Below are 27753 nucleotides of genomic sequence, written 5' to 3'. Positions count from 1 at the left end.
TTGTGTCAATATAATTTTTACTGGTTAGACTTTGTTCTTCTGTACGGAAGGCTCATGTAACTCATCTCTACATATTGTACATGTAGGGAATTTCCACTTTGTTAAAAACAAGAGCACAAAGAGTTTGGCTTTGTGTGTCTGTAAATACATACAAGGTTTTTTGTTCATCCTGTAACCCTACATAAGTCTCATCACTGCTGGCCTGCTATAAAGAGTAGGAATTCAATTAATAGAGACCACACTATTTTCTTTATCTGTGTTCTAATTGACCCTTTATACACTAATTGGTCCCTCAAGCTTAATATATTCTTCAGGCTTCCATGTGGAATACAGCTGGAGATTACCAATTTTCTACAGAGGTATGTAATATCCCTGCATCTAAAGTATCTTTCACATCATCTATTTGTCCTATGGGTACATCACTGAGATTTTTAAGTGGTTATCCTCCACATAAGAGATTTTCCAGCCGTGCTCTAAGTTCTTGACGTTAAGTATTTCATTCACCTATCTGGCCATTAAAGAAGACCCAACATGCTACAGGTACTTTGAACCTGCTTCTTTGGTCCACCTTCACATTGAGTAAGGGGTTGGGAGGGCTTGGGAGTGTTCTACCTATGTGTATTTCCTGGTTATGCTCTTCAACATTTTAAGAGGAGAGATACCCCAATAACCAATTAGCTTTCTGTTACAGCATAAGGATCTGTTTTTTTCCTTTAAAAAAAAAAAAAAAAAAAAAAAACACTTAAATTCAATTAGCCGAGATAGAGTACATCATTAGTTTCAGATGTTCAATAATTCATCAGTTGTTCATCACATCACATGCCCTTTACATATATATATATGTATATATATAACTTATTTAGTTATTTGATAGAGAAAGAGAGCACAAGCAGGGGGAGCAGCTGAGGGAGAGGGAGAAGCAGGTTCTCCACTGAACAGGGAGCCCAATACAGGGCTCAATCCCAAGACCCTGGGACCATGACCTGAGCTGAAGGCAGACACTTAACCACCCAGGAACCTCTCACGTGCCTTCCTTAATGCCCTCACCCAGTTAACCCAACCCCACACTTGGGATCTTAAATCTACGATCTTAAATCTACTATTAAAAAAAAAAAAAAAAAAAAGGAGCAACATCTCCTCTTTCAGAAATATTTAATACCTTGCCTTACTGATGAGTCTTATTACATTCACACTTAGAAGAATATTTAAAGAAAATTATTTCAAAAATATGCAGAACATTCATTTCTAGAAATGTATTTAAAATCAACAAGTCCCCAGAAGCGGCCTATAAAGAGCCATGGTAGGCTCGCTACATAGAGTCACGAGAGAAACGGTATAAACAGAATTGTGGGAATGTGAGGGGTAGAAGCTTAAGAACCAGAGTTAAGCCTAAAATATACCTAGGCAGAGTTACATCTGTACCACACATTTTTAGCCTGCTTCTCTAACGTATCATTATTTTGGCTAGACTTTTAAAAATGTTAGTATTCCCATATAATGAGGATTATTTCTAGGAAACTCATTATTGGAATCTCCATAGGAAATGAATTCAATTCAGAAAACATTCAAGGGTCATCTACCATATGTCATTTATTATGTAGATTCTGAAAATATAAATAAGAACATCACTCAGTCCCTGCTTTAAAGGAACTTGAGAATACTGAGAATATTATTCATTCTACCAGGTCTTATTTTCAGGAACCAGCTGTATTTTCCTGGAAAATCGGCTTGTTTATAACTTGTAGACAGCATCTGTAGAGAAGTCCTAGAGCCAATTCTACAAAACCCCTCTAGACAAATTAATGAAATCTTACGGAATGCACTCTATACCCATATTAACCTATTTACCTTGTTTTTTTTTACCTTTAAAAAAAAAATCGGTGGGGGGGGGGGCACTTGGGTGGCTCAGTGGGTTAAAGCCTCTGCCTTCGGCTCAGGTCATGATCCCAGGGTGCTGGGATCAAGCCCAGCATCGGGCTCTCCACCTCGGGCTCTCCTCTCCCGCATCGGGCTCTCCTCTTGGCGAGGAGCCTGCTTCCTCCTCTCTCTGTCTCTGCCTGTCTCTCTGCCTACTTGTGATCTCTGTCTGTCAAATAAATAAAATAAAATAAAATAAAAATCAGGTATGCTTCACGGGTTATGAGGACTTCAACAATTTTCCCCAAACAATATTGTACTGCATGTTAACTACTAAAATTTAAATTAAAAAAAATAGTTTTTAGGGGTGCCTGGGTGATACAGTCAGCAAGCAAGTTGGCTTGTGGTTCTCTCTCCTTCACCCTCCCCCCTCACTTGTGCTCTCTCAAACAAATAAGTAAATCTTTTAAAGAAGTATTTGAATAAGGATAGGTGAAACACAAGTAAAAGTGCAAAGCTCTTCTCTCCTTCTGAATAATCTGTTTTATAAATATAGCCTGGAGCCATACTGTTTACCCAGAGGTACATCTCTGAATTATCTGAAGATCTTTTTAAAGATATATATTCTGGACCCTTCCTTCAGAGGTTCTGATCCCAGCTAAGTTTTGGGTGATCTGACTTAGGTGGGGTGTGCTGCTTATACTCACAAAAAACTCCTAGGCATAGACCATATACACCATAGTAAAGAACTGCTGAATGGATTTCTAAACCTAAGAGTTCAGGTAAGTTTTTCTTTGCTGTAAGCAGGTTTAAGGAGGTAGCATGAAAAGGATCAAATAACTTTGGTCCCATCATTTATTACTTAGTTTCGATAAGACAAGGAATGGTTCTAGAGAGGAGAGGTCTATGGATTTCTTGGTCACATGTAAGCAGAAGTGGTGCAAAGACTCATTTAAATACTACTATATAAATCAAAATTCTTATTTGGATTATCACTCAGAAGAAACTGATTTTAATAGTTCTTGTATTAAAGCTTTATTGAGAAGATTTGCAAGGAAAGAAAAATCACTGATGAATTTTATGAACAAGATTTCCTTGTATTACTTCCACTAGTCACTCATAATACTAGTGCACACCTGTGAGATTTAAATATAGGGTCTCTTTCATATGGTGAAAATATTATACCAAATTGAGCAAATTACTATGGGAACTGTGAAGAGAAATAAGAAAATGACATGGGCATTAAAGTAAAATTCCTCCACTAATGCATGGGGAGATAAGTGGTTCCAATAAACATCAAGGAATTCCCTTATACAACTGGGTTAAACTGCCCTGCAACAGAGGAGGGACTTCTTAATAGGATATATAAAATAATATAGTAATAGAAACCAATCTTTCAAACAATAATCTCACTCCCCAAACGTATAGACTTAGCACATTCTATTCCTACAAACTCAAAGTGTGTGCTTCTAGCAGTTCCACACGGGACACAGCATTTCCAATTGAGGCAGTTACTGCCACTGCTTTCTAAAAACCCAGGCTGGAAGATAATTATCATAATAGTTATATGTGAGTTGACCATTTCTGTCTCCTTATTTTTTAGTTATTTTGATTCCTCTCAGAAATACATCTCCATCCCCAAGTATTGTTTTTAAACTAAAAAGAAAGATGTGAAAATATATGTCTAATACCTACTTCTGTATTTTTTAAGTCACAAAACAGCATTTAAAGTATATGGTAGGAAGTATTAATCAGGATAAAGGGTATGGGGCATATATATGTGGCCTTTTATATAGATGTAAATGGCAGGGCAAAGTTGGCTAGTCCTGTCAGACAGGAATATTAATGGGGACTGTGTATTAGTTTGAACAAAAATAAAATATATTAAGTCTGTAAATTTAGTCTTGTGAGAGACAAGATGAAGAGAAGGACACCATATAGCACTTAATATGTTGGTGCCACAAAATCTAAGTGAGCCAAGAATATCCAGCTTATCCAAAAATGTAGGATTCACCTTCATCTGAGTGCTTAGGTACGTACCACTATCACTTGCGATAATCAAGCATCCACATCCTGCCACTAGTAAGATAAGAACAGCCACAGGCAAATGGTGTACATAAAAGTCAGTGGAAGTATAACAAAGTAGCTCCACTGGGGTAAGTTCTGGGAATTGGTTTGAGAAGAATATGTACAGAAGACAAAGGATGAAATCACAAAGGGATGGAACTAGCTCAAAAATGAAAAGAACTATAATGTATATACTGTGATTTGAGCACAAAAATCTCTTGTCTCTTGATATCTATCGAGTCATTTCCTATGGAAGTAGACAAAGTCACTCTAAAGAAATTGTATTACTATGAAATTACTATTCATGTGGTCTACACGTGGCTCTTAATGTATGGAAAAAAATATAGTCCTGCCTCATGGTAGAGCTTACCACACTAAGATGGTGGTATTCAGATATACTATATTGCATTTAAGTATTATAATATTGGTATCTTTGTTGATATAATACCATTATCTTGGTCTTTTAAAAATTGTGAATGAATGCCTCTTAACATCAAGATCAAGGACTCACCTAATCAATTTCCATGAAAACAAGTTACCAAGTCTGGACAGATCTGTGTGTCCTATTTTATTCCAAAACCACATTGGTAATGGAATATTCTCTCATCTTCCATTGAGAGAATAATTTCTTATAAAGTTAAAATGATAACACTAAAATTCACCTAAGTAATGCTGTTTGAGAAATGGTCTGTAAAAGATGAAATAAGGCAAACATCTACAAGGCTTTCTTAAAAAATAAAAACAAAACAAGCAAATGTTGCATAAAAAGGACATTCAAAAAGATCCACTGAGTTTTAAAGCGGAAGGATGAGTTTGACAAAAATATCTGTTTATCTCTTCTCATTCCTCCAACTACAACAGAGAAATAGCACTTTTTTACAGTAGAAAATATGTTGCCCTAAAATATTAACTACTCTGTGATGATGGAAGTAATCTTTTAAAAAAATCAGAAGACATTTATTTTCACTTTCGCTAGGACATATTTAGTTTTGTATTGTGTTTAAACATTTCATTGATTTCATCAGCTAATAACTTTAGAATATTTTAAAATATTAAAATACATAATTTCAGCTAATTTTTTAAACTTAAAGATTCTGAAAAAATCAAATAACTGCTCTATAGTACTAGCATAATTACACAAAATATTACATAAAGTATTATACAATATATATACAGATAGACCAATAGTGCTATTTTGTTCAAATGGGAAGTTATTGAAGTTCACTCTCTTGATAACTTTAGTGAAAAGGTTTGGATTACTTTCTGGTTTTCATGGCTTTTGTAAGCTTTTGGTCAAGAAGAGTCAGGCCCAATCAAAATGGGCAGGATAGGTAGAGAAAGAGGTAGCAGAATTATCTCATTTAACTTGAAAAGGCATTTACATATGCAGCAGTGCCTAGCAAAGTGGTCAACTAAACTGTTAACTGTGGCAACTCAAGAGTGATGGACTTTCAGATGATTTTTACTGTCTTCTTCATACTTTAAAGTTCTTTTTAAAATAAGCATACTTATTTTTATAATAAATATCAATAATAAATATATAGGTAGTAAAATACAATTTAATCAAAATGTACTAACCTGTTGTTACAGAAGACTCTGACTCCCTCAGCTTCTGAGATGCTAAAAGTTTTTCCTGCAAAGCTTTCTGGGCAAGTTGTGCATCCCATTCTTCTAGCTCTTTCTCAAATCGCTGGTTGTCTTCTTCAACAAAATCTCTTAAATCCGGTGGTAATGTTTCTATTCCAACAAGAGCCTGCCCAGTTTCTTTATTTAACTCCTCTGCAAATCATATTTCAAAAACTAATATAAAATTAAGAATTAAAGGAAAAATGCAAAGCTCAAAATAGGATGCATTTCAAATGGGATTTAAAGTATGAATTATTACCATTTAACAAATCAATATTAAAAATTAAAAGAAAACTCAAACTGCATGGATAAGCAATGATGCAAATATTTCACTATCTATTATAGGAAATGTTCTCGGTTTTTTTTTAAAATCTCTAGATTAAGAGAGTAAAAAAACAGAACATGATATAAAGCCAAAATCATTTGCTACTCAAATACTGACATACCACTACATTTTCTACTTTAAGAAAATCCTAGATGTTTGATTATTCATGAAATAAAAATTACAAAATGAGAGTAACTCATAACCTTATTAAACTCAAAACAGAACTAAAATTCTTTTTCGTCCAAAGCAGTTAAGCATAGCAATATACTTATAGGTAATTTGAAAACTAATTGATATAGCAAGATTTTCAAGAACATTACAGTAGTATTTAAGAGAGTTACTAAAACCCTACTGCACGCATATAAAATACACTGCAGCTTTCAGTCATAAGTGGACCATCTAGCTAGTGTTGCTGAATGCTTTAACACAAAAGGAAAGCCAATTTTTACCCAGTTTCAATGAAGCTTTATTAAGTATTTTTATATGCAAAGCCTATATTAGAATATAAGACATAAAATGATTAAGACATAGTATGACATGGTCCCTGGTTTTGAGGAGATCTGAATGAAGTAGAAAAGACAAATTGACACACAATTCAAACACACATAAGTGCCCCACAGAGGTATGCTATGAGAACACAAGGAAAGAGATTTTCTTGTAGAGGTAAAAAAAAAACTTGGCAGAGCAGATGACAGAATTGAATCTTGACAGATAAGCAGAAATAAGACAAAAGAAGAAAGAAATAAAAACATTTCCTCCAAGAAATAAAAAACATAAAAACTAAAGATATAAATGTGTGAAAACATCTGATGTGAAGATAGGTAGATACAACAAGCAGTTCATGTACCAGTAAAGTATATATTGTTTGATATGGACAGTAGTTATAAATGAAGCTTGAGAGAGAGAAGCCAGAAAATGGAGGCCTTATACAGTAGGTTAAGGAGCTTAAGTATGAGTCAGTGCATCATGCGGTCCTTAAAAGGGATTTTAGTGAGGATAAATAGGTCAGATTTGCATTTTATAATAGTTACTAAATAGTTAACTTTGAATACAAAATATATTCTAATTGTCAGTCCTGATTACTCCTAATTCCAGTTTCTTAGAATAAGCCAGCACACTTCCTAATCATAACCATCACCCTCTGAGTCAATTACACTTAACTAATCACACCAGAGACTGGAGTCACATAAAAGAGTTACTTATTTAAAAATAGTTTAAAAACTACCCTATATATTTCATGTTCTTACCTTTTATTAAGAATTGTGCCTTATCATTTATGTACATTAAACAGTATGCACTGGCATTTCTATAACCACCAAAAGAGTCCCTCACTAGCTCTTCCCATGATGATTTTGTCACAGCAATATCATTGTACTTCATCCACCTGTTTTCACGATGATCAAAAATATATGCCCAGTAGTGCCCGGCATTAGCTTGGCCTTCATGAACTAAAACAGCATGTAAGCGATAAGGAACCTAAATATGAAAACAGAAGAGTTAAGTCACAGTTAAGTAGTCCATTAATACCAAATTCCATGAAACCCATAAATTGTCTGTTTGAAGAATTCCATAGAAAACTGGCTGTGACTAAAATTTTGAAAAAATTACACTATGAAATAAAAAGGGGGAGGAGATAAATAAGCTAATGACATGTAAAGCAGGTGTATAAGTAGGATGATTTTTGCGACTTTAAAAATGTGTTTCTTTCAAATGAAGACTTATGATGAATATTTTAAATATAGCACATGATTTGTCTAAACCTTCCCAATTATAACTTGATGACTGAATTAGCAATATGGCCTACATAATGTACACCAAAAGTTAAAATGTAACTGAGTCCTATACTTCCCCCCCATCTTAATATCCTCAAACAGCCATATAATTTCTCCCATAGGATTTTCTGAAAATTCTTTGCTAAGTTTTACTGTAAAATAATTTTAAAAAGTAAACAATAATTATGAGAATACAACTCAATGTGGGAAATATTAATATGGAATCTTTAAAATCAGCAATTTTATAACAAAACATTAAGAAAAATTAGCTTAAGAATTAGGTTAATCATACAAACAAAAATACATAAATAATTTTGACAGGACTTACCAACTTAAAACTTAATTAACTTACTTGGATCATAGATTTGTCAGAGTACATTAGTTCAATTGTTCGATGGATTCTGGATATGCTTTCCTGCAAATCTAAGGATAGAAGATATTATTTAACATGATTATCATCAAGTATGCTTCTACTAGACATAAGATAGGAACTAATAGTTTTCCTATCAATATGTTAGAGGAATAAGGAAAAATTCCTAAAACTGTTCTTGGAAACATTACTATATGGAGTCCATATAAGACAAAATATCGTTCTTCTTAATAAAATATATGCACCAGTGCATAACTAAAAACCAAAACAAATATGATTCACTTAGAGAATGCACTGTCTGTAAAAGTGAACTTTGTTCAAATATACAAAGGAAAGTTTCAACAAAAATGTAACAGAAAGCCCCTTACATATTTATATAAAATAGAAAAACTATGAAATAACTTTGCCACAAACTTTCTATAAACATATATGTCACTGAATAAAAATCTACCACAATCACCAACAGAAATAATGTTGCAACTCCCATAACTTATTACTTCTACTTTCAGCAGAAATCCATTCTACAAAATTACTGTTATATTGCCTGTAATAATTTAAAAATTAGATACAATCTAAATACCTATTAAATGGTTAAATGGTTATGGTTATGGAAATAGTTAAATTACAGTATAACCTATACTGTGAAGCTACTGAAAAGAATCAGGAAGAAACCGTGGAAGACTATGAAAAAATATTAGTAACTTCAGAGTGGGAAAAGACCTTTTTCTAAGCCTGACAGAAGAGCCAGTAACCCTAAAGTAAAAAGACTCTCTCCCCAAACTTAAGAAAATCTGTATTATAAAAACAAAACAAAACCAACACCAAAAAAAGTCAAATAACAAAGACGAGTAAGAAATTATCTACAGCATACACTACAGGCAACAGGTTAATACCCATAATGTCGAAGTTTCTATTGAGCAGTAAGAGAACAATAAATGGTTCGATATAAAAAAAATGGGTGAATGTCACAAGAAATTTATAGAATATTTCACTCATAATATTTCACTCATAATTAAGGAAATGCAAATTAAGACACTGACACTAACATACCATTCTTTTCAATGTTCAGGCTACCACAATTTAAAAAGTACCCAAGGCTAAGGAGGACATTGGGAGACAGACTTGTCTATACTGTTAGTGGGAATAAAAACTGGTTCAATGTTTTGGAGGGAAAATTTTAAAACAGTTAAAATTTAAAATATATACACTTTGCACCAGAAATGACACTTCTAAGAATATATCCTACTCAAACAAGTGTGTCAATATGTATATAGGCCAGCACTATTTGGAGTGACTATCTGCAGTATAAAAATTACATGCTACTCAGATGCAGGGATATTATACAATAGTTTAAAAAATAATGCTAACAGCTGATAACAGGAATAAAAGAGAGGAAATCAATATTCCAAGGAAAATCTTACCCAGTTCATTGCATTACTATGGTCCAAAGTATGAGGTATTAAGGCTCAAACCCTTATCGGATGAATGTCTTTCAAGTTCCTCAAACTTAAAATGGCCAAAAGTGGATTCATCTTATTCCTACTTTCTCCCCTGAGTTGGGGACCTGCTCACCCACCAGTCTGCCCTTTTCCAAAGTACATTCTGTTTATTCACACCAGCAGGAGGAACTGCTGGGGAATCGTCCCTAATTCTCTCTTTCTCTCTCACCTCCTGTCAGCTTTCTCTAAAGAGTAGATCATATCTGTTCATTTCTTTCCTCCCTCAATGTCCCTGCCTTGGTGTCAAAAGTTTCCTAGCTTCACCCTTCAGAATGTCATCTTAAAGCAACAAACACAACCTGCTGAGTCCAGTAGAAAATTATTTACCTAGTACAGTGTTCAGGAAACACAGTGTGCTCAATAAATGTTCACTAAAGAATTCAAATGTAAAAATGTAAAAATGCTCCCTTACATATGAAAAATAACTAAGGGAAACATTTACAGCTACTGGTGCTAATTGTTAGTTGCCGTCATGCCCTATTTATGTTATTATACTACATTATATTACATTAGGACTGCTCTTTATTTACATATTGCCTATAATGAGTCAAGTTGAGCATTTAAAATCCAACCATTCATATTGCTTAAAATAATTCCAGTCTTTTGGTATAAAAGAACAGCTCCTAGATTTTTCTTTTTTTCATAGAAAAAAATTAGGATAAAATTGGTTGACAATAAAGGATATTATATTTTGCCATGTAAGGAAAAATTATAATAAAATCTACCATGTAATATTAAAATCACGTCATTTAAAAAAAGAAAAAAGGACATTTTAACACAGCAAAGTAGCAAAGATATAATTTCAGAATAAAGGAGAGTTCCTTCCAACAACGGCCAGATGGCAACTTAACACCAGCACATATACACACACGTGTCCTCTCACACCCAGCAGGGCATTGTCCTTATTTTTCTTATTTTGCTACATGCCAGTTAATACACATTACAGACTGGCACTGAGCTCTCAGATTATATTTGGAAATCTCTGTTAGAGCAGATTTAAAATTAAAATTCACATTTCTGGGGTGCCTAGCTGGCTCAGTTGGTTAAGCTTTGGCTCAGGTCATGATCTCAGGGTCCTGGGATCCAGCCCAGCATTGGGCTCCCTGCTCAGCAGGGAGTCTGCTTCTCCCTCTCCCTCTGCCCCTCCTGCTGCTCAATCTCTCTCTCTCTCAAATAAGTAAATAAAGTATTTAAAATAAATAAATAGCATTTACATTTCTAATTCTTTTTTTTTTTTAAAGATTTTATTTATTTTATCTGACAGAGAGAGAGATCGCAAGTAGGCAGAGAGGCAGGCAGAGACAGAGGGGGAAGCAGGCTCCCTGCTGAGCAGAGAGCCCGATGCGGGGCTCGATCCCAGGACCCTGGGATCATGACCTGAGCCGAAGGCAGCGGCTTAACCCACTGAGCCACCCAGGCGCCCCTACATTTCTAATTCTTAAATCTGAAAAAAATTTTATCACTTTAACTCATGACACAAACATTAGAAGGAGGACATAATTGATAAAATACACAATTTAATTGTATGAGCTTTCACCAATAGAGTAGCTGTGAATACCAGTTTGATATAAATTTAGAGCACTAAATGAGAAAATCAGACCATCTGCTATGTCATTAATCAACTAAGTAGTCCAGAGGAAATCTGTTGTTCTCTCTGAATGTGATAATAAGATCAAAACACAGGTAGTCAGGCTAGTTTCTCTTGTAAAAAACAAAAAATAAAAAATAAGTTATAACATTTACATCTGAAGTCCAAAGGTCATTTCCCATCTCGATTTTCATAGTCTACCTATCTATCTGAGGGGACGGTAGCTATGCTGTGAGAAGCTTCTTACCTCTGGTGTCATTTTCTATTTCTGTCCTCCAGCGATGTAAACAGCTTTCTAGCACAGAAAGTTCTTCCTCTGTTATGTGCCTTGGTGCTGGATGCATGGGCAAGTCTGGGGGTATCCGAGACTGGGTGAATGGTTTATGTATCACTGATCTCGCTGAAATGGCCGCTATTGATGTAGGTGATGTGCTTGGCAGTTCTGAAGAAGGGGCTCCTTGTTGTTCTGTTGTGCTGTATTTTTAAGGCATAAAATATTTATTATTAAACTTTCCAAGTGGATGCTCTAGACAAAAATTGTGCCAAACACATAGCATTAAATTGGCTTGTAATTTCAAAAAGGCCTTTAAAAAGAGAGAGAGAAATATGTGGATTAATTTAATATCTAATGAGATTTCTATTTTATTAATATATAATGCATTATTTGTTTCAGGGGTACAGGTCTGTGATTCATCAGTCTTACACAATTCACAGCACTCACCACAGCACATACTCTCCCCAATGTCTATCACCCAGCCACCCCATCCTTCCCACCCCCCTCCTGAGATTCTTAACATATGAGGAATACATTATTATCAGGATGAAATTGTGGCTTTATAGAAGAAATGGCTTAATCATTTCAATAAATCTTATGTAGAATTACATAATACTTATCAGCTTACATTATAGGAAAAACCAACTTCATAATATTTTCATGGATAAAAAGTGGAAATCTAAACCAAAATAACAGTAATTTGGAACAGAAAAAAATATGATGAAAATGCCAATTCACAACCATAAAATCTGCTGAAACAGTGAAATAAGCACCCAGAAGATATATAATCTTGTAAGTGAATTTAATATTTTTCAGAGTTCACTAAAATAAATCACAATGTACATTTTATAAAACCCTCTTTAAAGGTTTTATCAATTTATCAATTATTACACAGTGATGTAATTGATAAATTAATTTATCAATTACATCACTGTGTAATACAAGTAACATAGCGGGCTCTTGAATCAGGACAACTTTTTACCTTGGTAATGTCTGTGCTGTGGAACCACTAGGTGGGGAGCTAGCATCAATATCATCAATGGGAGACGTACAAACAGGTTTACTTGAAGCAAATTCCAGTGCGTACTGTAGAACATCTACCAAAGGGAATCGTTTGGGCCCCGAACCGTAGCTTAAATATCTGTTAACCATAAAATGTATAAATGCTTTTTTCAGTTGTATATAAAGCACATTTGGTTGTTTTTAATAACTGTTATAAAACATGATAGAAACACTTTAATAAATCTTCCTAAACAATGCAATTAATTTTGTTTTCAAATGAAGGTGTTGAAACTGAAGATACATTCAAGAAATAATTTAAATATTCTCCAAATTACGGAAAACAAAGTTGATTACAACTAAATGTGTCTGCACACTGTTATAAATTTTAAATGCTGCTCTAAGGTGTAACCCAATAGGAAAATGAAAACTGACAGCTCCATTTCCTGAGACTGTTTTTATTTTTAGATGTCATCTGGTCTCATGATTAGGATGGTAACTAATACTGTCCTCCCTACCTTTTACTGATCAGTTTTTGTTTGTTTTTTTTTTTTAAGATTTTACTGATGTGACAGAGAGAGAGATCACAAGTAGGCAGAGAGGCAGGCAGAGAGAGAGAGGGAAGCAGGCTTCCTGCTGAGCAGAGAGCCCAATGTGGGGCTTGATCCCAGGACCCTGAGATCATGCCCCGAGCCAAAAGCAGAGGCTAACGCCACTGAGCCACCCAGGTGCCCCTGGTGACTAGTTTTTAATATGATTAATGATACCTTTTAGAAATAAAAATTACTGGGAAGCCTGGGTGGCTCAGTCAGTTGAGCAGCTGCCTTCGGCTCAGGTCATAATCCTAGGGTCCTGGGATCAAGTCCTGCATCAGGCTCCTTGCTCAGTTGGGAGCCTGCTTCTCTCTCTGCCTCTGCCTGCCACTGCCTGCTTGGGCTCTCTCTCTGACAGATAAATAAATAAAATCTTTTAAAAAATGTTTAGAAATAAAAATTATTGAAATATAACACATTATTTTTATTTAAAAAGTTTGGGGCTATTAATTTTCAAATTTACACTAAAACAAATACTAAAATATAAATTAATTAGAAGTTGCAAACTGGGATCTCTCAGGCCACATTTCAGCCCATAGACCTGTCTGAATTACAGAACATTTGACTATCTAGATTCCAGCGTCTTTTGGGAAGCTCTCAAAAGCAGGGAGAGAGATTCATATGTGGTGTCACACATGATATCGCCAGCTAGTACAGATGGCAGGCTCTCCCTCTCCACAGGGATATGCTCTCTAGGCTCCCGTTGCCCGCCAGCTTATACATGACTTGCTTCCCTTCTTATAAAGTCTCCATGAGGCCCTAGTAGGCATGTGAGTTTGTATTTTTTGTATCAAGGAGAAAAACTCAGTCACCATTCATTTTAATGGAAACCTCAAGAGTTATGTTTAATTTCATACAAGAAGAAACCTTAAAATTTAGGTTAGTTTAACTTTGTTTTGTTTTTTGTTTTTGTTTTTGTTTTTAATTTTTTATTTTTTATAAACATATATTTTTATCCCCAGGGGTACAGGTCTGTGACTCACCAGGTTTACACACTTCACAGCACTGACCAAAGCACATACCCTCTGTTTTGTTTTTTAAAGTAATTTCTTCACCCAATGTGGGGCTTCAACTCACAACACAACCCAGAGATCAAGAGTTGGAAGTTCTACTGACTGAGCCAGTCAGATGGCCCTTTTTGGGGATTTTTTTTTTTTAAGATTAGTTTAACTTTCTCTTTTCAGCACCATGAGCATTACCAGTAAGCAATGAAAATACATAATTTTAAACACTAAAATAATCACTAATGCCAACTATGAATTATTTTAGTTTTTAACAAAACTCAGAACTAAAACTTATTCAAGCAAAATATGATCCAGAGTGATTACTACTAGAATTATAAATCACCCAAAGCAAATTTAAAATGAAAGATTCCAGATGGTCACAAAAATATGACTTCCTAGAGTTAGTTCATAATTTCATAAAAGTTATAATACCTTTCTAGTCTTTGTTGTAATACTGTAAGGTAATCTTTAAGTCTCTTGATTTCTTCCCTCTTTATTCTTGTTATTTCTCTGTTTCTGTGCATGTATCTATCAGGAAAAAGAAAAATGACAACATTACACTTTAAGTACCATGGAAATAGTACAGTGAGATATCAGACAACACAGGAAGAGGATTCCTTAAAATTCTTACAGTTGCAATACTGATATAAAAATAAACTTTTTAACTTTTCTAAATAGAAAGAGAACTCCATTTTCCTTGACAAATAGTATTAGATATATTAAAAAAGTAAAGATTTATTCTAAAGAATTAAAGATTAATTCTAAAGAAATTAAGCAAATTTTTTTCTCTAACAGTAATAATTCTTCACTAAGTTACTTAGTCTCAAAACTAAGTCATGCTGTATACCAAACCATACCTGTCCAGATACAACACCTGAGGAAATTCTAATTTGTTGTGGATTTTTTCTGGTCTTCCCAATGCCTGATTGAATTCAAATCTTGACAATTCAAATGTTAACACAGGTGGCAATTTGGTGAACCAATGCTGAAAGAAACAACAACAAAAAAACTTAATGTCACCTGTTGTCTTCTCCATTGCAGTGTTAGGCGCAGGGTGAGGCAGTGGTATTTTTATATATATCATCACAGTGCTGACACCACAAACACATGACCAGGTATGCAATTCAACTAAAGCCCAACTTCCTCCCCCAAAGTTTTCCACACCTCTTGGAAATTCCAAGGATGGGGCTTTTTCTTTCCTAATTAGGAAAGAAAAAAATTTTCTAACAACTCTCCTTCTTCCACAATAATTATTTCCATTAAAATTTCTAACATAAAGTAACAGACATTAATTAAAATTATGGCTTAGCGGCTCAAATTTTCTGGCTTCTTCAATGCTATGTCACTAGTACTACAAAGAATGGTACGTATACTTATTAACCAACCACACTTCAAAAGCCTTGACAAAGAAACTTGTAGATATAGTACACACACACATACACACACACACACACACACACACACATTTTTATAGCATAAATGATCACAATCCTTACTAAAAACTAGAAACAGATATTCCCTTGTTTTAATTTTAATTTTCCTACTGGAATTCTGACTAATTTAAGAAAAAGATCTCTTACTAATACGGAGTTTATACTAATGATAATTATATTTAAAATCTTTTTAAATGACCAGTCTTTAAAGAACTGAATGCCTCATCACTGTAAGCCAGTTCCTCCACAAACTTTGGCAATTGTTCAGTTAAGCATGAAGTGTAACAAAACTACAAAAGAGAATTATTTTCATAAAAAAGATTCTGGTTTTACATAAACATATTTTAAAGAGAAATGAACAAAAACTCATGAATCATCAAATGCAGAAGTAAAAATAATGTAATAAATATTTTTAAATGCTTATTAAAAACCACTGTAAAAAGTAATTGCCATACATTAAAACTATGTGTGATATTTGCAAGTGCCACAAAAGGCAACCACATAAATATCAACTAATTTAAATTCAAACATCCCAAAAAAGCAGTAATAGAACACACTTGGCAAACTGCATTTGACTACGATCTTGAAAGTTGTTACTTTTCTCTAAATAAATAAAAATGGTTATTCAAAACTATTTCTCCCTCCCAGAATGCTAAAGCTTACATGAATTGAAATCTCGAGTTAGACTTGGTGTATGTTTAACCAAACACTGAAGTTTAAGAAATGTGTTTTATACAACAATAAAACTGAAGCTGACTAGAGACAGTTACAAAAAGATCTAGTACCAGAAGAATCTCTTAAGTTTTGAAATTTCTTGAGCTAAGTCTGCTTATTTATTTTATTCTCACCTGGCACTGTCAAGAATTTGCTTAATTCTAATACACATAAATAATTACTACTAAGAATTAGAATATACCCCATACATATCACAAAGAAAATTTTTCTTAGGATAATATTCTCTACTCCACTTTATGATACTAAAGTAAGTAGGTTTCAAGAACTGTCACTTTCATATTTCATTGCAGTATTTCGACTGTCACCATTAAAATAAAATAGTTACATATTTTTAATTCACAAAAACCTACCATGGTCAATAGAAATAAAATCACCCAAATTGGGGGTATGCTTCTCAGTAGACCGTGAGAAGTCCAGGAAATAACTTCCATACCTTAAGAAAGAATGTTCATAAAAGTTATATAATATGTCTCTGTTGGGAATGTATTTCCTTTAACAGCAGTGACAGTTTTTTGCTACAGGAGTGGAAGGATTTCAACTTTCTTATTCTAAATCTGATGGGGATAGGAAGAGATAGCTGGCTATTCCTTTAATTCATCTTAGAAAATATTATGGGTTTGTCTACCTCTGTGATTTTAGGATTATAAGTACAGCAGTATATAACTAGAATTTTCAATATAAAACAATGAGATTTTTCTTTCAAAATATTATTTTCCATTCGATAAAAAACTGTATTTGCTTAATTGCCATATATTAAACCATACTCACAGCATGGTATGTCATGCCACAGGTCATTAAAGGTAAAAATAATGCTTATACTTTCCATGTCTCTAAACATTTTATTATTACTTATTATCCTATTATATTGTATAATGAATTTACAGGAGTAATAAATTAGGGCAGTTAGTGAATAAAAACATTACATGGGCAACAAAAGTGCTCTTGAACTTATTATGATTAAAAATCTAATTTAGCAAAAATATTTTCGAGAGAGAATAAGTCATCTTTATGAACTATAATAGCTGATTTTTTATTAATATGTTTTAAATAAACCTTGCTTTTGTGAGATTACATGAATTTAGGAAGCAGGGGACTGAAAGATGAGACCTACCATTTCAAATTCCCACAGAACACCAAACAAAACCAGGATATCAATCAAGCACAAGAAGCAAACAGTTCCTATCCCAACTTGAAAATTAGTTTCAGTCATTTAATTGGGTTTACCCATTTGTCCTTCCACTCTAAAAGATATTATTTCCCATATAACATCTACATATATCTAATAAGGTACATGTAGGTACTGTTCCTCTAATTTAATTTTTAAAGTCCTGCAAAGTTTCTTTTAGCACTTTGACTATAACTCAGTTCAACTCTGTGAAGAGAAAATCGGCAGCACTTTTTTTTTTTTTTTTTTAAGATTTTATTTATTTATTTGTAAGAGAGAGAGAGTGAGAGCGAGCACAGGCAGACAGAGTGGAAGGCAGAGTCAGAGGGAGAAGCAGGCTCCCTGCGGAGCAAGGAGCCCGATGTGGGACTCGATCCCAGGACGCTGGGATCATGACCTGAGCCGAAGGCAGCTGCTTAACCAACTGAGCCACCCAGGCGTCCCAGCACTTATATTTTTAAATAAGTATTCCTGGTGACCGAAAAATTCCACTTCAGACTACCCTTCATTCCTAAGCTGTCAAAGGTATTTATAGAAAGACATTCCTTGAAATAATTCTTTGTCCAACTACAGTCTCACAGAAGAATTAAATAAATTTAATTTTAGAAATACACGTTATGTGATCCTACGCAGGTTTTTAAAAAAATGGTATAAAGTCATATATATTGATGTGGAAGGATACTCATGATATACAGGTGAGTGAAAACTGCAAGTCACAGGACAGTGTGATCAAATACAAATACATGTGCAGAGCAGTAGTCTAAAGATCACATTATTATAGTGAATACTCACACTGGAAGGAAGTGTTTACTACCTGAATTTTTTTTTGCTCCAATAGGCAACCAAAAAAACAAACAAATAAACAAAAACCAACTCTAGGTTTCCTAGATAGTTTGATCCATCTATAAATTGCAAACCATTTAGTTAAAATTTGTGATTTAGAAAAATATTTTATAAGTAGTTATCTTACATATAATTATTTTTTATTTATTCACTTTTCTCTTGGTATGGCATTCCAGAAATTTAAACTCTTAAAAGCCACTAGATATTTTTTTTTTAAGATTTTATTTATTTATTTGACAGAGAGAGAGAGATCACAAGTAGGCAGAGGTTTGGGGGGAAGCAGGCTCCCTGTTGAACAGAGAGCCCAATGTGGGGCTCGATCCCAGGATCCTGGGATCATGACCTGAGCCAAAGGGAGAGGCTTTAACCCACTGAGCCACCCAGGCGCCCCAGCCACTGGATATCTTAACATGAGTGATTCAGGAGACTAGAGGTCTTCCTAAATTACTTAACTAGAGCTATTTCAACAAAAGAGATGTTTCCTGTATCAAAGTAAATTCAGTAACATTTACTAAATAATAGTATAAGAGATAAAAGGTGTTATCATCAGGGACAATGTTCATTTACAAATAAGGCTTAAATGTTACTTATTGGTGTTCACAGATACTTAAGAAGAAACAGGAAAGTTATTCTGAAGGACATAATGAACGATGATAATTTAAGGACACTATTAAAAACTATCAAGATAGTCTACTTTAGCCAGTGATACTCTCTTAAACCAGGCTGAATTATGACTGAAACTACTGTGTCCTACAAATCTAGGCAACTGGTAATAACAGGTAACTGAGTCTGCTCTTATTAAGACTGCTTACAAACTGTTGAATTCAGAGAAGGAGACAAATCACTGTATCTGTTGGTTGGATGTAAAAACCTAGGCAGAAAATATATACACAGTATAGAGCATTCAGAGGATGAAGCCAGAGATGGAGGACAAACCAGGTTTTTTTTTTTCCTTTAAAATAAATAATGAAATCCAGATTCAATGTCAGAAAAACATTTTTAAAAGCTGGGAATACATAAGAAAGATTATTTAGCAATTAATTACTAAATTATTTACCAATAAAGCAATGTGTATTTCATTTATAAGCTACTCTGATAGTATAAGAGGAATGTCATCCCTCCTTCTCCTGTCCAAACCCATCATCCGATATATTTAATAGAAAACAGAACACACTTTAGGCAGGGAGTCTGCTTTCTTGTTTAATTATGGGATCCTGAGAGAGTCCCAATCTTTAGAGACCAATCAATAAAATAAATAATTTAATTTAAATGTTCTTAATTGGAGGTCTAGTTGGGAATCACTGATGGAGCACTTGGGCCCACCACATTCCTACCCTGGATTCACATTTGACAACTCTGAAGTAGAGCCTAGGCATCTGCTGAGAATCACAGATATAGATGATCTATCATGGAGAGAGAAAAACTATCTCAAGTATCTTCTCTCTCGTTCCTCCCTCTCCTAATCTGAAAAAAAAAAAAAAAAAAAGAGGGAGAGAGAGAAAAAAAAGACAGAAAATAGTAAATGTTATTTCTTTTTTTGTTTGGGTGTATAAGAGAAGGAAATGAGGATGAAGTTAAAGAGGAAAGAATTAATTACACCTTTTTTAAAAAGCCCATATTCAGATAAAAGCAATTTATTTTCAAAGACACAAGAACTTAAATCCCTGTTTAGAAAAACACAGAGATATGATAACTTAATATTTATTAAGCACCCATTTGGGGATAAAGTCCTCAGAAACTTTTCTGATAACACTGAGACATTTTCTTCACTCAGTCAATAAGTACGTAGTGTATAATTTTATTTGCAGTCACCGTACTGTCCACTAGAGATATAACAAAGATGAGGATCCCTACCCCACGCACGGAGTTTACAAGTTGACAACTATTAGCAACTGCTTAGTGAGAAGTGATTTTGGAGCAAATGATCTGTCCTTCGCCTTCCACTATGATAAAACATAAAGATGAGTATACGTACAGGAGGACGGATACACGGGTGCAGCTGATGGGTGGCAAGACAGAGACCAGTGGAAACAAACAGGTTTATGTTCTTTAAATTTTACCTTTCTTAAGAAAGCAAGTTCTTCCATCTGCCCTGCATACACTTACACAGCAATTTTCCCCAAAAAAGGAATCTAGACAAATTTCAACACTATTTGATATAACAACATGTGTCTGTATAAAATTCTACCCTAATCTCAGTGTTCTCCTTCTTTCCTTTCAGGACCAGCATGCTACAGTGACTGGTACCTTCCCTAAAAAGTCTAAACAGACACAACAATGTCCTAAAAGATGATTTTAGCAGAACATTTTAATCTAATTGTTAAGTGAGAATTTAAAATAGATTACAGACTTTTTTGTGCCCTTTCCCAAATGTCCAAACTACCATAATTAAATCCAAACACATAATCTGAGTATTCTCTCAGTTGTGAGGCAGCTATATAATTAGGGCCCTCAATTGTGCTTTATCGCACTGTAAGAAAGACCTGGGGAGAGAGGAATCATGAAGATGCTAAACTCACCTCTTGGCCTGATTTTCCTGAATTCTCTGAATGTAAGGACTCAATTTCTCCTTCAATCATAGCAGCTTCTAAGCACTCATGTAGATCTTTGAATCCATTGACCTGAAGCGGGTACTGACCAAACATTTCAGTATTTTCAAATTTTTTACCTATAGGAGAAGGGAAAGTTAATCATTACTTAACATGGCCTTTTAACCACTAAAAATCAACATGTACATGAATTACTCCTGAACCTGAAAACCATCATTCTACATTCCATAGGGTAAGTCACTGTCATTTCCTTCTTAGTTTATACAAGCACATCCAGCCAGAGATATTAATTACACACCAGTATATATGTAAGTAATCACATGTACATGTCTGTGTGTATGTATATGTGTGTATATACACATACTCACACATACATTCTTTCAAAAAATACTTCCTAAGGACAAGACACTATGCTAAACATTGAGAATATGTACAGCAGTGAACAAAAGAGATACATATGGCCTCTGAGCAGGAGAAAGTCTCAGCCTCTTTTGGAAGAAAGGCATTACATTATTTGTACATTAACTGTATAAAGAATTATGAACAGAACATCATTTATCCTTGTAAGTGTCATAAAATGTGTGGTGACACAGTGCTGTGAGAGGGTATGAAAAGAACTAACCTAGTCTTTAGGGCCAGAGAATAGAACAGGGAAGACTTTCAGAGCAAACTGACATGAACACTGAGACTTGAACAAGTGGGTGGGAGTAAGCCAGGCCAGACTGCCAGGTGCTGTGGAGAATTCGTGGCCAAGGAACAATGCACACTAAGACTTTAAGGATGCAAAGAACTTGGTCTGTTTGAAGAATTAAGGGAACATTATAACTTCGGGAAGCAATGGGGAGATGACAATGAAGAATTAGGTAGAGGGTCAAAATCTACAAAGTCTTATAAGCCTTTGTTAAGAATTTTTTTTCCTCAGTATATTCTGAGTATAACAGAAAGTTAGTGAATAGTTAAACCTGGGACTAAAAGGATCAGATTTACGTCTTTGAAACATCCTTATGGCTTCTGTGTTAAGTTGGTGATAGGATACTATTATAGAATCCATCCAGAAATGAAGGCAGTGTGGAATACAGTGTTAATAGTAGAAGTGCACAAAAGCAGATGAAATGACACAGACATTTATACAAAGACTCAGGGAGGAGTAAATGTGACTGGCTGGTCGCTGGCTCACTGGCAGGATGGGAGGCACAAGAGTAAGGAAGGTACCAAGAAGGACACTGGGTTTCTGTCAGAAACAACTGACTTGAAAGGGACGCAACTAAAAAAAGAGCAGAGAGATTTTTTTTTCCTCTCGTTTTAAGGTAGTAGTGGCAATCAATATTTTAGAATAGCCCAAGGGATTTCAGGTTAAGAAGAGAGTTGGATATGAGTCTATAACTAAAATTAATCTTCTGGTCTAAAGCTACAAATGAGAGACTCTCTCGCTACTGACATCAGTTCATCAAGGGAGTGAATGAGACTGCCAAGGGAACTTGCAGGCAGGAAAAGGGGGTGTGAGCAAAGTCCCAAGGATCTCCTACCTTTAGGTAAAAGAAGAGGCTTTAACTACAACTTCCAAGAAGTACCGACAGAAGCAGGAAAAAAACCAAGAGAATGCAGTGCCACAGAAGTCAGAGAAATGTTTTCAAGGACAGAATACAGGAAAGAGGAAAAGGAAGAGAGAGTAAATAGCATGAACAGTTGATAGAAGTTCAGAATAAGAACTGAGTGGGAGCTGGCAGATCTGAACACATGCTGGGAACTGATAACCTTAGGAAGATCCCTTCTGGAAGAAGTCTGGAGCCACGAGCAAAAGTGAATGGGTTGAATAAATCGAGATTTAGCAGATAAAAACAAATGCCTCTCTTGAAAGGGGCTTAACTGAGTAAGATTAACTGAAAACTACTATGTGAAGGGACTTCTTTTTTGTTTAAGATGTGAATTTCCAGACCATGCCTAAATACTGATGAGGGAGACAATACAGGAGAAGCTGAAGATACAAGAAAAAAGCAAGCTAATGGAAGGGAGTCAGGTCTGAGTGAAAGCATATGGGGATGAGATTCTGAGCACATATAAACAACCTGATATAAGACTGAATAATTCTTTATTATCTGGAGGGACAAAATAAAAAGGATGTGGTAGAGATAGGAATGGATCGAGGTTGTGGAGGCTGAAGCTCACATATCTGAGAAAGCTATTTTATCATATGTACTATGACACAAAATTACAAACAGAAAGTTAGATTCAGGACCTCAGACAGGACCTATGACTAGATTTCATTAACTTTGCCGTAAACCCATAAAATCTGAGGGAAGGTCTTTCTCAGAGAATGAGGAACCAGAGAAGTTAGATTAGAAGTAGAAAAGATAAAAATCATTATTGCAGAAAATGAGATAAAAGACAGTGATCTAACAAAACAAGTATGCGTACCAGTAGTGTTACAGGATTCAGACCAGTGAAGCTTAGTTGTCTACTACAAATCCATCATCCATTTATGGGCAGCCCATTTAAGTGATTTTTCCCAGTAATATTCAGGTACTCAGTACACACAGAGATATGATAAGTAGCTCAGAGAGGGCCAGAGAATAGCCACAGAGGGAATGGGGGAAGGACAGTGTTAGATGTTTATAAGAAAGACCATAATGGGCAAAGAAGGAAGAAGTAAAAAAAGGCCAAGAGGAACAAAATGAAGGGGCCAATGGTCTAAATGTTCTGGAGAAGTTGAGAAACTTTTGCAAGGAGAGCACTTTAGTAAACAAACTCCAACTTAGAGCTGCTGGTCTAAAAGAAAGCATTAGGAAGCTATATGTAAGGGTGATTAAGAAAGGGCTCAAAAGCAAATCATTTTTACTGAAGCAAATATGTAGTTCACCTGGAAATGTATTAAAACCACTTATGTGCACAGTAGTTTGAAACAACCAGTACAAGGACTTCAACACTGATTGACAATTATCTCAATAAATCACTTTTAAGAATCAAGGTAACACAAGAAGTAGAAAGGATATAAATAGTTCACAGTCACCACCTGATCATAGCTACTCTATTGCTTCAAACATATTACTTCAAGTAAAAATCAGTATGACAGTATACACATCCCAAACTGGAAAGTAATAGTCCTATGTAAAATATTCCACTAAATATATAATGAGTATTTATCATCTGAGCCAAAACAAAAACAAAAACAGAAACAAAAATGTACAAACACTTCAGTGTAATGTTCTCAATGCCTGACTAAATCCAGAATTATTATCTGCCTTTTTCTGAATCCCAAACTGTAAAATTGTATTCAAACAAAACTTCGTAAGAATCCATTACTTAAAATTCTGAAGGAAAACCAATTTTTCAAATTTTATACTTCAGGTGATTTGGGTTAACTTCCTAACAGTTGATGTACTGGGCCATTTGGAAAATTTAGAAACTTTTTCAAATGTTTCAAATTTTTTCAAAACTTCATGCTTTGAGATTTAGTAATTATTATTATTTGAAATATACCTAATGAGTCAGTTCCCTTCCCTTACCAGGAAAACAAAAGAATAACTATATATATATATATATATATATATATATATATTTATATATATATATATAATAAAGAATAACAGACCCAGATTTTAAGTAATAGGCATTTAAGAAAGGTAGAGGAATATCACCCTTTAATGATTTTTTAAAAGATAAGAGTGTGATTCTTTCCTGAAAACTAGAGCCTAAAGAATTTCATAATCACTTGAAAAGTGTAATACCTTGACTGTACTAAATTGCTAAATTGTTAAATGCAACTTTCAACATTCAAAGAATAGAAACCCTCAAAAACAGTAACCATCATACCAAAACCAGTATTCAACTCCAGTATTACTTTCAAAAGCCCCCTTAATCCCTTATACCCCAGCAATACACAGAATCACAGAAGCTTTCCCAGGGAAAGAATATCAGGATAAAAGTATCAATTAGCATGTGATAATGTACCCTGTACCTTCCTTTTCATTCACTCAATTCAATCTTTTCTTATAAATGATTAGTAGCAATGCAACAGAAACTACTAGACACAACAAATCAAATTAAAATTAAAAACCATTCAACAAGTCACTATCAAGACAAAAGTTAATACATAGTATCCCTTCAAATGTAATAAAGAGTAAACATGTGTGACCCTACCTTCAAGTACTCCCACAGCAAGGAATCTTCCATAGAACAACTCTACCATGGGGTTCTTTGGCTTTTCTTCATCCCTAAAGCATGGTTAAAAATAAATAAATAAATAAAAAATAAAAAATGTGGTTATAATTTTTGGACCTGTAAGTAATAGAGAAAACACTCAAGGAACAATAATACATGCCAAGATGGTAACATTTGTGTGGCTGTCACTCACACAGCGCTGCTACCTGCTGACATTACCTTGGTCAAGGCACTTATTACATGGATTCCTCCATTTCTTCACCAATCAACTGAGGATAATAATAGCAACTGAATTCAAAGAGCTGTTGTAAGGGTTGAAATGAGTTGCTGCATGGGACATTACAAGAGGACCTGACACAGTCTGTGTTCATGGAGTGCCTGACCTTTCTATTATCATTATTCATTTCAACCTCACACTTTTAGTCTTGTACAATACATGCTTACTTGGACTTGCTGGGAAGAAAAAAAATAGCTACTCTTAGAGTAAATTTCTGTAAATCTTTAATATATCATTTCCCACATTTAAATAGAAGAGTGGGAGCACCTGGTTAAGCCTCTGCCTTCAGCTCAACTCATGATCTCAGGGTCCTGGGATTAAGCCCCACATCGGGCGCTCTGCTCAGCGGGGAGCCTGCTTCCCCCTCTTTCTCTGCCTGCCTCTCTGCCTGCTTGTGATCTCTGTCAAATAAATAAAGTATCTATTAATTAATTAATTAATTAGTTAATTAATTAAATAAAAGACCATTCAAAAATAACAATTTTCACCAATGAAGGAACAAAACACCAGCTTTGACCCAAAGCAGCTCAGGAGCTACTCCATCCTTCATGCTACAGGAACAATTAGCCATTAGTGAATTTTCCAAATTCTTTAACATACACATTTTTTTTTCTTTCTCCCTTGAAGCAAGCAGAAGTTAATCTTTTAACCTTTTTTTTATGTTTTGCTCTCTGTGGTCTGAAAACAGTTTATGTTGGTACTACTACATAAAAGTGTGTGGTATCCACAACTTACTCGTGAATTTTGTGTTTGAGCCAATAAAACTGATTTGCTAACAAAAAAAATGGTAAAGACATGGTCTCTTTTTAAATGTATTACATGCATCATCATTTACTCCTTTAAACAACTGGTGGGAAGTATTTCACTCAAACAATGCTCTGAGGTAGGATGGTAGTTGTTAGTGATTCTCAGAAAGATTTCTGGCCCTCTACTTCTCGGTATGTGTTCAAGACATACTTTCCCACTCAAGTTTTATTTAAATTTTTAAAATCTGAATTGTGCTAAGATACATATGACACAAAATTTACCATCTACCCATTTTTAAGTGTTTGGTGGGTAGTGTTAAGTATATTCATACTGCTATGCAACCAATCTCCAGAAGTCTTCTCATCTTGCAAAAGTGAAGCCCTACACTCACAGAACAACTCCATATTTCTCCCTCCCCCTGGGGCCCTGGCGAGCACCATTCTTACTCACTGTTACTTTGGGTTTTACAACTCCTGACACATCATGTAAGTGCCATACAGTGTTTGTGTTTTTGTGACTGACTTATTTCACTTGGCATCCATGTTGTAGCATGTGTCAGAATCTCCTTTTTTAAGGATGCTGCACTGCACGTATGCCACATTTTGTTTATCTGTTCATACACGGACGCTGGGTGGTTTCCACACTTTGGCTATTGTGAGTAATGCTGCTAGGGAACACAGGCGTACGAATACCTCTTCAAGACCCTGCTATCAGTTCTTAATATATACCCAGCAGTAGAATTGCTGGGTCATATGGTTAATCTTTTTCTCGCTTTAGTTTAAAGTAACAATGTGATGATTTGATACACATTGTGAAAGGATTCCCTCCCTTAAAGAGCAATTCTATTTTTAATCCTTTGAGAAGCCACCATGATGTTTCCCATAACAGCTGCACCATTTCACATTCCCACTGACAGTGCACAAGGGTTGCAATTTCTTCATAACCTTGCCAACACCTGCAATTTCCTGGGGCTTTTTGATAGTAGCCATCTTAATGGGTGTATGGTGTTCCCACTCACTTTGAAGTTAGGCAGACCACATGACTTGCTGTGCCCAACAAAATAGGAGCAGAAGTACTATGTGGTAAGAACTCTGAGAGCCAGTGAACTTTTGTTGCCATGGAAACCCCAGAAGGGGTGACAAGGGGGGACGTCTGCGAGCTGAGGGCCCTGACTGAAAGAATGAGGAGAGCCCCTTGTTCACATGCACTGGACCCATCCTCGAACAGTAGGATATAAGCCTGCAAAACACAGGGGTCGTTGCCACTTAACTATCTAGACCACTCTGACAGCTAGCAGTCCCACTACTTCTATTTTACTGATAGTAAAGTTATCGAGCACGTTAAGTCACTTGCCCAAATCCACACATTTGGTAAGAAATCAAGGGGTAAAGTGAACTTAAATCTGATTCCAAAATAAATGCTTCCTCTCCCACTATATATACTTCATCTTTGGGCATTTTAACTCTCTGGGAAAAATTTATTTCATACCTCCTATATCTTATACTGTGAGAATAAAAAGGACTTGATATTGGTATGTGTGAGAGTAATGATCCAAAGACTGTCTCCCTGGATATAAAATTCTATGAATCTTTATATATAAATATTAGTGGGAATCTCCTTTCCATAGCCTCCTATTTTTATGTAGAAAAAGAAAAAGAGGGGTGCCTGGGTGGCTCAGTAATTAAGCATTTGCCTTCAGCTCAGGTCATCATTCCAGGGTCCCAGGATTGAGCCCTGCATCAGAACCTGCTTCTCCCTCTCCCACTCTCTCTGCTTGTATTCCCTCTCTTGCTGTCTCTCTCTCTCTCTCTGTCAAATAAATAAACAAAATATTTTTAAAAATTAAAAAAGAAAAAAAAAAAATCCTGCATC

At 34.9% G+C, this 27753-nt stretch overlaps 1 protein-coding gene across 8 annotated transcripts in view; it reads right to left on the bottom strand.

The window, feature by feature from the left end:
• USP25 (ubiquitin specific peptidase 25) overlaps positions 1 to 27753 on the bottom strand; it is a 131468-nt gene that overhangs the window by 34674 nt on the left and 69041 nt on the right. For all 8 annotated transcript variants that reach the window (XM_059164488.1, XM_059164490.1, XM_059164491.1 and 5 more), the window contains 9 exons: positions 24837 to 24910; positions 20670 to 20818; positions 14832 to 14959; positions 14407 to 14502; positions 12361 to 12519; positions 11352 to 11578; positions 8000 to 8070; positions 7123 to 7351; positions 5503 to 5703 (listed from right to left, as the gene is read on the bottom strand). In XM_059164488.1, the coding sequence (XP_059020471.1) occupies positions 5503 to 5703; positions 7123 to 7351; positions 8000 to 8070; positions 11352 to 11578; positions 12361 to 12519; positions 14407 to 14502; positions 14832 to 14959; positions 20670 to 20818; positions 24837 to 24910 (1334 nt within the window). The remainder of the gene's footprint in view (positions 1 to 5502; positions 5704 to 7122; positions 7352 to 7999; positions 8071 to 11351; positions 11579 to 12360; positions 12520 to 14406; positions 14503 to 14831; positions 14960 to 20669; positions 20819 to 24836; positions 24911 to 27753) is intronic.

This window comes from Mustela lutreola, chromosome 2 (genome assembly GCF_030435805.1).
Source record: "Mustela lutreola isolate mMusLut2 chromosome 2, mMusLut2.pri, whole genome shotgun sequence".
NCBI classification, from domain to species: Eukaryota; Metazoa; Chordata; class Mammalia; order Carnivora; family Mustelidae; genus Mustela; species Mustela lutreola.
The sequence above is the reverse complement of the archived record's forward strand: the minus strand, read 5'-3'. Positions and strand labels throughout refer to the sequence as shown.